The following is an 11,291-nucleotide window of genomic DNA, read 5'->3' as shown; positions in this document are numbered from 1 at the left end:
CTCCGAGTCTTGACGTCAGCACACCAACTACCATTCAATGTTATTAACCCCTGTGCTATTGCACGATTTTTTTAGTACCTATTTTTTCGAGGCGCATAAACAATGCGCGGGGTGTCGCGAATTATCGTTGTTCCCGTCAGTTGCTGATGGCAGGGGATGGTAAAGGGGGTGTAAAGTATGAGATTTTTGAAAGGGTGATCTACTAAATAAAAGAAATAGTGATAGCTTCAATATTTCAAGAACTAATATATATATACAATTTTTCAAACATATTTAATAGATTAATCAAAGTGAAAATGTTGGAAAATTTTATGTAAATAAGATGCAATTTTGTTTTTAATAAAACATTCAAAGATTTGAGATAAAAAATCATCAAAAATTCATTAAAAGTTGAGTACGAGAAATTTCTTTATTTCTTTATATTTCTATAATTTTTCCAATTTTATCATATTTTTGACTTTATTTATAACTTATCTTTATCTACAACTTATTTATTTTTTATCTAATAATTATAATATTGTTCACGAATGTAATTTGCTATCTCTTTAGATACTCATTTTTGCAAACAGTTTATATTCTTGCTTAAATGTACGAGTATTTTTATTTATATGTGTGCATGCAACTGGATATTTCATTTTTTAACCTACTGTCTGGATTTTGTTCTTTTTTTTTAAGACACACAAAATATTATAATCTATCTTTAAAGCGGCTAATCGCAATTTATTTGAACCTTTTACTTGTATGATCCTATTCGCGTATTTACTTGCGCTAAATATTTCGCTATGAGCATGGAACACGCGATTTTCTCGCCGGTTTCCGACCTTCCGAGCGGAATACCATCATCGATTCACTATGACGACGATGCTGACGATTTTCTTCGTCATTGGCCATTCTTAGGTCATGTTAGGTGTGAGGTATCACCTGGCAGCCGCTTACGACTGCTTGCGTGATGTACGGCGGGGAGAACTGTTTGCGAGCGGTCGAGGGTGGTTGAAGAATCGCTTGAAGAGGATATACTGATTTGCTGACTAACGTTGTCGAAATTGCATCCGAAGTCATTGAAACGATATAGAATATGAGTTGAGTGCAACTTTGAATTTAGAGATCAACTGAAGGTTCTCAAAATCAATATAGAAGGCAAACATATTATTACAGCTCTCATATTACAGGAAATTATAGATTGTTATATAAAACATCTTATTTTTGACAATTAGACGGGTTATACAATTTATATATGTTCTCAAATCTAGATAAATTCGAATTGTTTTTTGCTAGCAAATATTTAATATAATAATTTATTAAGACAATAATTCTTTTTTAGATGTTATATTAATTTTTTAAGATATTATATTAATATTATATGATATATATGTATAGTAATAATCAAAATTTAATAAAATAATTAAATGTTTGTTTCCTTAAATATAATGTAATTATAAATTAATATTATTGTTGACTGCTATTGTCATTAATTTACTCTTGTTAATTATGTATTTTACAAAGAGATACGGTTATTGAGCTCGTTTGGATGATTTTGTTGGAGAAATTTTGTAGCAGAAGAATTTCATGTCGTGAAAATTCCAATATTATAACAATCCTTGTTGTAAGCGTTCTACGCGAGGCGATGAATACACCACATTGTCAAAATTGCATTTTATCCATTTTGCGATATTGAACACTTTTAACAAAAAGATATTATTTTATAAAATATTATAAGCCGTGAAGATCCGTCTAGAAAAATTTAAAGTCATGAAATTTCTTAACAATTTAATATTAAGACATCCCTTTATGTCAAGGAAGATCTTATACGAATTGCAAATTATTAAATTGTTACACTGCTAAAGTTTCAAGGAGATATTCTCTATCCATGACAAAATTATTCTTTTCATGTTTTAATTAATTTAATTTCTCTTAATTTAAAAAGCTATAAGCGTAGCGAAAAATAATCTTGTTTACGAAGTATGACAGGGGTTATGAGCAAGCATATATATAGTAACATAATTTAATGAGCGCAGATAGTGGCATCTCCTTTAAACCGTCCTTGATCCTTAGGGTTAATCTACAACGTCTCGTCCTCTCCCATAAACGCGCAACGTACGAAATTGGAGAGAACTGCCCTATCGGCGTTCTTGGCCTTCGTTAGCAACCCTCTTACAACCATCATCCTTGGTGTAGATCAGTAAAGATATCAAGTGGAGGATAAAGTGGATTAGGGATTTCCTTGGTTCTAGATTGATATTTTTTTCTCTACGCGGGAAATGCGCGTAGAGATCGTTCTTGCACGCGGCTTGTGATATTTGCAAGACGGCGATTTATAGCTCCCGTTGCTAATCCGATTTTCAAGCGAATTGCTCGCGGGAATTTATATCGTGCACCCTTTCAGCGTGCCCGCGGCATAAATGTTTTTCTCGGGTCTCTGTTGGGTTGTACAGCCGTCAATGCGATTGATGATGGCCCGGAAAAAAGGACCCATCTTGCTTCTATTCCCGTCGTGGAAGACTTAACAGCATCGGTTATTGGCCGTCCCTTAAAGCGACGGGATAATATATCAGGGACGAAAGCATAATTGGTTTCAAGAAACTCCGAAAGTAATAAAAACGCAATTCATTTAAAACTTGAAATTTGTTCGAAGAGTTCCTACGAAATTTGATACTCCATGGCAGTATGTCTTAAATATGACTTGAATGAATATTGCTTGTTTCGAAGCTAAAATATTTCGAAAATTATTTGATTTAAAATAATTCAGAGTATTTTGCATAATTGATGATTATTCAGATAAAATTTGTACTCTTCGCCAGAATAATTGACAACTTTAATTAAATAAATATCTTGAGTCAGAGAACAAGCGATATTCTGCCACTTTTTATTCATCATTATCTCATTATAGATGGATGATATTATTAAATTAGTCCATGACCAAATTCAGCATACAATTCAACATCGACGAAGTTTGAATTAAAGTGAATGAAACACAATTGGAATTTGAATCAACCATGCCTTTATTATCGACTTTTTTTTTATCTTGCCAATCTTATCCTATTTTGTTAATTTACGTGAAATATAAGATATCTTATTATTCCGCGTGTCCTCTTATCATGTGAATAAAAATATCGAAATACACGTGTGCGTTTTCCAAGCGGCGATACACGCGCCGTAATTTACCGGCGCCAGACAACGGCTTCGAAATGCCGGGAATCTCGGAACTCAAGCTCATCGTTTTCCGTCTTTCGTCTCCGACGGAAAGTCGTAGCTGCTTGCTACTTCTATTTTCGATAATCGACGCATCATGTCCGTAATAAAACCTTGGATTCACGGCGCCGTAGCGTGGCGGAGATGTGCGCGCCCACATACAGCCCGTAGTAAGGATATTCTTCCTCTGGAGAAAAATATTCCGTAGATATTTCTACGCTCAAGGTAAAGTTTTCTTCTGAAGCACATAATCTCGTTCTTTCCCCTGATTTTTGCAAAAGCGGATAATTGATCTAAAACAGATCGTAATCCATATAATCCGTGCATGGGAGTAATAGTAATATTTTATTACTTATCTACCTGTCATGTTTCAGCCAAATCGTTCATCTTCTAATGAATTTATCGATTGCAATATCGCGCAAGTGTAGATATTTAAATATTTAATGATGATGTAATAGATACAGCGTATTTTTTAAAAATAAGCTCGTTAGAGAATAGATATATATGTCGACTCCAAAACAGTAGATATTAACAGGTGGAAAAAAGATTGTTTCAAAATTTTAATTAGTTTGTACAAACAGTATTTTGTAATTTAATAGTAATAAAATAAGATAAATATCTCTCGAGAAGTAAAGAGAAAAATACTAAAGAGATATATTATACGATCGCATGAATTAGATCTCAACATCCATTCTTCGATAGTTTGCGCGAGTGCATTTAAATTTATAAGCGGCATCGCGAAGATACGTTTTTGACATTTAGTACCGATGAATATGATGCAAGAAAAGTTACTGTCGACGCACGAAGGAATAAAATATACATTCCAATTGTAAGTTGCAGACGTCTGTCGAAGAGAATGTTGAAAAATCTACTGGGAGCCACGCCAGAGAGATAAACGATAGCTCGATGCGACGTGGATATTACGTAAAGGAGCTCGTAAAGAGAATACACGATCGACTGAAATTTGTTAAGTGCGGGTAAACCGCTTCAAAGAGACAAAAAAAAAGAAACAGTGAATATATCCACGTCAAGTTGAGAATTGATAAGAATATCGATATCGGAATTATCCGTGTATGACTCCATTTATTTGCAAAATAAATATGCGCAAAATTTTTTCTATTATTTATACTTTCCTCTTTTTTCCATTTATTATTGTATGCTCTATCATTGTTTAAAAAATAATTTTACTGAAAATATATATTTTTTACACAAATATTGCCATTCCAAAAATTTACTTATTCTACTTTATATTCTCTTTTTATTTTTTTTTTCAACGAAAATATTGACGGATATATTATTCTCATATAATAGAGAGATATTGCTTTAATATCTCGAATATTGATATATAGATTGCTAGAATTTTTTAATTTATAAACTATGAAATGAAAAAACAAGATGATAATGTCGACAATGTGGGAAAGAACTTTTTTACACAAATCTTTATTTGCTCTTAAGAGTGAATAGTTCAGTCATTTGTTGCAGTGCAATACTTTCGTAAATACTTTGCTGGGAAGAACGAGTATTTTATGAGACAAGGAGATATCATTATGTTGCTCTACGAAACGAAGCTTTTTCATATTAACTTTAAATCCGCTTATTTAGTCTTACTGTAATAAGCAGAGAACTGATTATATCATAGACGTAGATTGAATTTCATCAGTTACATTAGTTACATGATATTAAACCGTGTTGGGACGCGAATATTTTTTATAATGTGAAAATAATTTATATAAAAATATAATAAAATCTATTTAAAAATTAAAAAAAAAATATTTTTTATATGATAGAAAGGTATGATGGGAAAAAAATTATATTATGGCAAGTGCTATTATAGTTAATTGCCTACACAAATTTCTTTGGTCATTCTATACTATCAGCATATATTTGAAACTCGCTATCGTGACAATTCATTGTCAGTGATACGATGCTCGTGAAACCCGCGTCAGTCCCTCTTTTTATTGTCGCGAACGTGACGTCAATAGACGCTAATCTTGGAGCTCACTTCCGAAAATTATGACGCTTGCGACGCGGACATTTAAAGCGATTATTCGTTTGACGATGATACATACGGCTGTCCTCCCCTCCTTTTTTATCCAGTAAATTATACGGTGTCATTGAGAAACCATGACTTGTTTTACAATCATGAAATATAACGACTTTGGAAAATTAATCTTTTAATGATATTGTGAATATCCCAAATTTTCTAATATCTCTTTAAAAAAAAGTCAAAATATGAAATAAATCAAATATTTGATTGAAGAAAAAAATATTCTTTACTTGTTAATTATTTATTTAAATACTTATTGGTCATTCTTAGAGCAAAACCGAGCATATTTATTTTATTTTTTTAACGGATCTTTTGAATCAAACGATCGTCTAGGCGTAATACAGATGTAACGCAACTTGGAGCCTGCAATTTAATCAGAGCAAATTTCTGGCTGAAATATCGGCTGTTTTTCCGAGCTACTCTCTTTCTTCTCTCGATTTTTTATCTTAAAAGTCAAGACACAATCGGCAAAGATTTCATTGCTACGTATAAATCGTCGCGGTTTGATAGGAGGCTGCCATTGTTACCCTTGGCCGTCGCGACCGCGACGGACGTAAACACGGCAATTGTTGACGACGATTGTTGTGTTTTCCCCGGCGAGAAAAAGAAACCGGCTCGTTCGTTGACGAAGTGCACGGCCGCGAATCGCGCGGTCACGGCAGCCAGTTATTTTTCCACCCACGCTCTTTTCTTCTTTTTTCCTCCTCCTCTTCGATTTTCCAAAAGAAACCTCACGTTTAATCTCGGATAATGACGCAACTCACAACACTACCGTCGTAGTCGCGAACGTTATATTCTTTTTCTCGTTATCAAGTCCGAAAGACGTCAAAGTTGCGCAACCCCTCGTCAAGGTTAAAGGACGCAATAAGTGACCTTAGGAAAGAGAGAGCTTGGACTTAATACTTAAAGATATTTAGATTACTTGAGACATACAAAATATATAAATATATTAGATATGTGTATTATAATACATTAGTATAACTTTTTGTATTTTTAAAGATTTAAGTCATATTTTGCAATGGCAATATTACAAGTATGATTCACGAGTTGGGTCATTCTATACACCCACGAAGCTTCATCCAGATTAATGAGTTCGGCTTAGCGGTGTTAGACATCAAGGCCGTTGTATGGAGATACAAAAAGAGGGAAAGTCGCTCAAAAGCTGCTCCGAGAGCTTTCGTCGGCCAAGACCGCCAATTAATCGCGTCCAAGGATTAGCGCGTCGGAATTTGTCTTATTACTGTTTCCAAGCTGAATGACTCTTAGGGGCGACCGTTGAGTTATTAACTTCGCGAGAAATTAGGTCAGCGTGATGTTTCGGATTATTTGTCGAGAAATCGGTCGGCTCAGCTCTCGAGTTTATATTTCGAGAAGAGGCTTGTGTCTGAAAATATTTATATCCTATCTCTATTGCTGAAAGAAATCGACGAAATTAAACGGCAAGAAATTGAAAATAAGAATAAAAAATTAAAAGTAATGGCTAAGAATTAATTTTTGACATGACTGGTCAATTGAAAATTGCAAAATGCAATTTTCCTCGAAATCTGACGTAGATATCATTCGCGATGGCTTAATATATAACATCGCCAACTACTTTTTCGTGCAGTAAAAAGCTTTCGGTAGTTCGCCGGTTGACGTCGGTTTTAGAGTCTGTTAATTTAACGGTAGCTTTTTGCGCGCACCGAGATTGATTAAGCGTGGTGCGATGGAAGCGTCTCGATTATAAATAATTTTGTTCCAGCGACGCGTTTTGCTGGCTCGATCTGCACACACACACACACACACACACACACACACACACACACACACACACACACACACACACACACACACACACACACACACACACACACACACACACTAGTCACAGTCAATGTAAGAACCGCAGTATTACCACTATGCTCTGTGCGATGACAGTAGACGCATGACGTGCATACATTTACAATCGTGCCCTCGGTGTTTCTCAGCTGGACGGGTATGTTGGCACACATATTTAACCTGGTTTTTGCTTTGAAGCCGTGTCAGGTCTTCCTTTGAGCCAAACGCGGTTTGGCCCACTTCGGCCCGATCGCCCTCGACAGAGACCGAAATGTTCCTCGTGTGTTTATACACGCGATGCGAAAAACATCCGCGAAAATTCCAGGCACTTGACACGAGCGAGACGACGATAAGTTTACGAGCAGCTGCGATTTACAACTTCCGAACACGTCGTTTCCTCGCGAGACGCTCCATCCAGGAGTCGATTATTTGGCGGGTGAACGATTGCGAGATTTTCCAAAGGGATGTTGACTCGGATGAATCAACATAAACTCGAAAATGAGATTCTCTTGTTTGCTCGAGAATTTTAAAAGTTTCGTTTCTTGTATGGTTATAAAGCAATTTTTTTTTAATTTTTTGATTACAATACTTTCTTTATCTTCTATTAAATTAGAAACGTTGATAATAATGATTAATATATTTTTATGATAATTATTAAAATTATAAAAATAATTACAATGTAAAAAAATTGTCAAATGGTAAAAAATATTCTAAATTATATTCATATATTGTATTATATATTGATTATAATAATTTTAATTTTATTTTATGCTAATTGTTAATATTTCATTAATTGTGAATGTATTATGCGAGGTAAAATCAATTCATCATTGCTAAACATTAACATTTATAATCTTTATTGTCTTTAATCGTAAATAAAAATAGGCATTACGTGAGTATACATTGCGTGCTACGTCCGATTACTAGTGTGCGCATTAAATATAACAACATAAATGAAATATTGATGAAGTCGTTACTTATTAATTTCTTGTTTAAATACTTTTTTATTTTATTTATTTTTTATACACAGCACACAACGATGTCGATTATTTCTAGTATATTATGCAACTTTATTTACGTATAATTTTAAATTTGAGTCTTTCACGGCAGAAAACAGCAAGGAATTTTCCGGAATAAAAGGATAGTAAGAGTATATTTTGTTTTTTGTATCGAAAATATCTATCTATCAGTTTTGTTTTATTGTATCAATGGCATATGGAAATTTTATAATACGTTAAGTTTATGCCTGATTTTGTTAATTAAAAAATTAATTTCACATAACCATTACACACATTCTGTAATTCGCAATTTTTTCTTCACAACGCTTTTAGCGGAAAAGATAAACTTCTCCAGTTCTATGTGTGTTAAATCAGGGCGAACTCCATATTGATTACTTGCATTATTATCACACACTCTCTTTTATAATAAATATTATTTTTTATAATAAATATAATACACTAGAGATAAAGTGAGGGCTGTCATATCTGAGCAACGAGGAGTCACGAGATGGACGTTAATTATCAACGTGCTCGCTCGATTATTTCCGGAATCCTCGTCCTTCTGAATCGATTGCTCGGACAATCGCAGTCAAATCAATTTCATGGTTGGAGCTGGAAGCTGTTACTGTAAAAATAGACGACGACGACGAAGCCAGCTCGACTGCTCGAATGAACGGCTAAAATTCGTCGCGATATTTCTACCCGAATACTATCCGAGACTATAAACAAATCATCATCACCCCACTACCGGCAGACCAACGGAAATCGATACTCATGTCAGACTCGATCTACGGGTTGCCGTTCTCCGATACGAGATAATATGGAAGGTATATGGTCAGTAATGAAATAAATTCGCGCAGATGACACGAGACCACAAACGAGTCTCCAATCGGCCCTTCTGAAATTAGTTGAAAATAATCGTTGGAATTTTTATAGTTTTAGACTCGGATATCGATCCACGCGAATTATACTTTAATGTGATTAACGTAACGCAACGCGAAATAAAATTCACAACGAAATGTGTATTAATGGAACGTGAAATAAATATTTAATGAATAATGAAAAAATAAAAATAAAAGAGATCAGATTAGATATTACAAAAAATTTAATTAAGGTTTCTTCATTACGTCACCGATCGGACATCTACGATGATGACGGTTTAAATGATGTTTGCGAAAACGATAGAGGAAGGCGCTTAGGAAATCCTAGCATTAATGATGACGATAAAGGAACATGGTCCATCGACATTGCGAGTCCGAACCGGCCGGACTTCAATTACGCGTCCTGATCACCCCATTCGAATTCCTCGCCGGAAGTGACCTCTTCGATTTGCGGTTCATCTTCGACCGCCATCGGCCCCGTTTGCGACTTGCTTTCAGCCCCTTCTGGTTCCTCGATGAACGGACTTTCGGTTATCTCCAAGTGTTCTTCTTCGGGAACGTTCTCTTCCTCAATCTGAAAGGCGGATTCCTTGCGATTTAACTCGACGGGTCTCTTCAACTATCGGTTCTTGAATAAGTTCAAATTCTATTCTTTCTCGACAGAAATTTATCCCGACGTATACACATATGAATATATTTAATTTAAAAAAATAATATTCTTCTGAAAAAATATAAGAGCTTAACATTATCTAATCTTAAAAAATGTCTGCAATGTTACAAATATATATATACATTTTAATATTATTAAAATTTACGACTTAGAATTTTATGCATCGGATATACAATATCATAATCGACGATTTAAAGGAAAGTATAAATCTTTAGGATGCTTTAGGTGATCACTTACCCGTGTTTCGTCATCTGTGGTAACATCGCAGGGCTTTTCCTCTTTTTCCTGATTAGTTATCTCGTCAAGGTCCACTGGATCTTCGGCGCCGCTGATATCGTTAAGCTCGCTAACTGGAAGCTGCGCGGTATCCGTCTCTTCCTGCTCCTGTTTCTGCTTCTGAATTTCTTCGAGATGTTCCTCGACTATCAGCCGTTCTTGCTCTTGTATGAGTGCTGCGAGCTTCTCCTGGTTAATTAATCTGTCGATAGAAAGTAACAGAGCGAATTAGACATTAGCAGTACGATATATAAACATAATAGAAAATATTGATTAAATATAAAATTATTATATGAATATATAATTATTATATATTTTTTAGAGCCTTTATAGAGCACATCATTTTCTTTAATTCGTATGATTTTAATTTTTAAAAATTTTTATTATTAATCTTAGGGGCAAGCTTCATCACATATGGGAGCTTTTTTTTTAAATAATGACACACACCTCTCTCCCTCTTCTATTCTCTCCGTTTCCTCGCGTTCTGCTTGTAGCTTCGCCTCTTCCGCCTTCCTCTCGACTTCCTGCCGTTCGGTCTCCAGTATCTCGCCAAGCTCGGCTTTCCGTTCTTGTGCAAGCTGCAGTGCCTCCCACGCTTTCCTCTCTTCCATTTCGAGCTGCAGGCGTTCCTCCTCTGCAGCTTTCCGCCTCTCCTCTTCCGACCTTCAAAATTATTCGCAGTTCGGCAAAACGAATACCAGAATGTAACAAGACAAATGTCGGGATAGAATATAAGTAAAATTATTTACAAAAAAGAATCGAAAGCTTGTGCCTTTGTATTAATTTGAACTCTGAAGTCTAAATTATATATATACACACACTTGATAAAGAAAGATTATAGTATTTTTATATTTGATTTGATATCAAACTTTAATCAACTAGTATCATCATAAATTTAGTTTTTTTTAATAAAGCGCATATATATTTGCAAAAGTTTTAAATCTACATAAACTTTTGTCTCATCTCTATAATCTCTCAATCTATATAAAATTATATGCATTTTTTTCTGTATTAAAGTTATGTAGGTCCATAACAAAATTTGATAAAATTGATGCGAGAAAAATAACGTGCAAAACCACGAGTTATATTTAAATTTGCTAATTAAGAGGAATTACGTTGGAGTGTGTGTGTGTAAAAAAAAGTTATCTGCCAAATTTTTTAATGAAGCTCGCATTCCAGATTTTATGCGCATTTCTCGCATATTTCACGCGAAATAAGATTTTTAATTTTAAACCGCATAAATGCAAACTTTTTTTATTTTAACATACACGTGGTCCGTGGATAGTTTACTTTTGTTAGAATCTCCTATCAAACACTTTTGTAGCATTCACACACAGGATTGTAATTGTCACCGAGATGACATATTAGTATTATTAATTTAAAATTAGAATACTAAAAAGTAATAATTTTAT

At 34.4% G+C, this 11,291-nt stretch overlaps 1 protein-coding gene across 1 annotated transcript in view; it reads right to left on the bottom strand.

Moving 5' to 3' along the window:
* Nucleotides 1–7,886: 7,886 nt before the first annotated feature.
* The window catches only part of LOC115243647 (eukaryotic translation initiation factor 5B-like), a 28,845-nt gene continuing 25,440 nt past the window's right edge, over nt 7,887–11,291 (bottom strand). The window contains exons 10-11 of the mRNA XM_029820789.1: nt 9,841–10,081; nt 7,887–9,507 (exon numbers count right to left, since the gene is read on the bottom strand). Of these exons, the coding sequence (XP_029676649.1) occupies nt 9,328–9,507; nt 9,841–10,081 (421 nt within the window). The 3' untranslated portion in view covers nt 7,887–9,327. The remainder of the gene's footprint in view (nt 9,508–9,840; nt 10,082–11,291) is intronic.

Source organism: Formica exsecta, unplaced genomic scaffold (assembly GCF_003651465.1).
Source record: "Formica exsecta isolate Colony F162 unplaced genomic scaffold, ASM365146v1 scaffold72, whole genome shotgun sequence".
In the NCBI taxonomy this organism is placed as follows: Eukaryota; Metazoa; Arthropoda; class Insecta; order Hymenoptera; family Formicidae; genus Formica; species Formica exsecta.
This window is presented reverse-complemented; position numbering and strand designations above follow the sequence as displayed.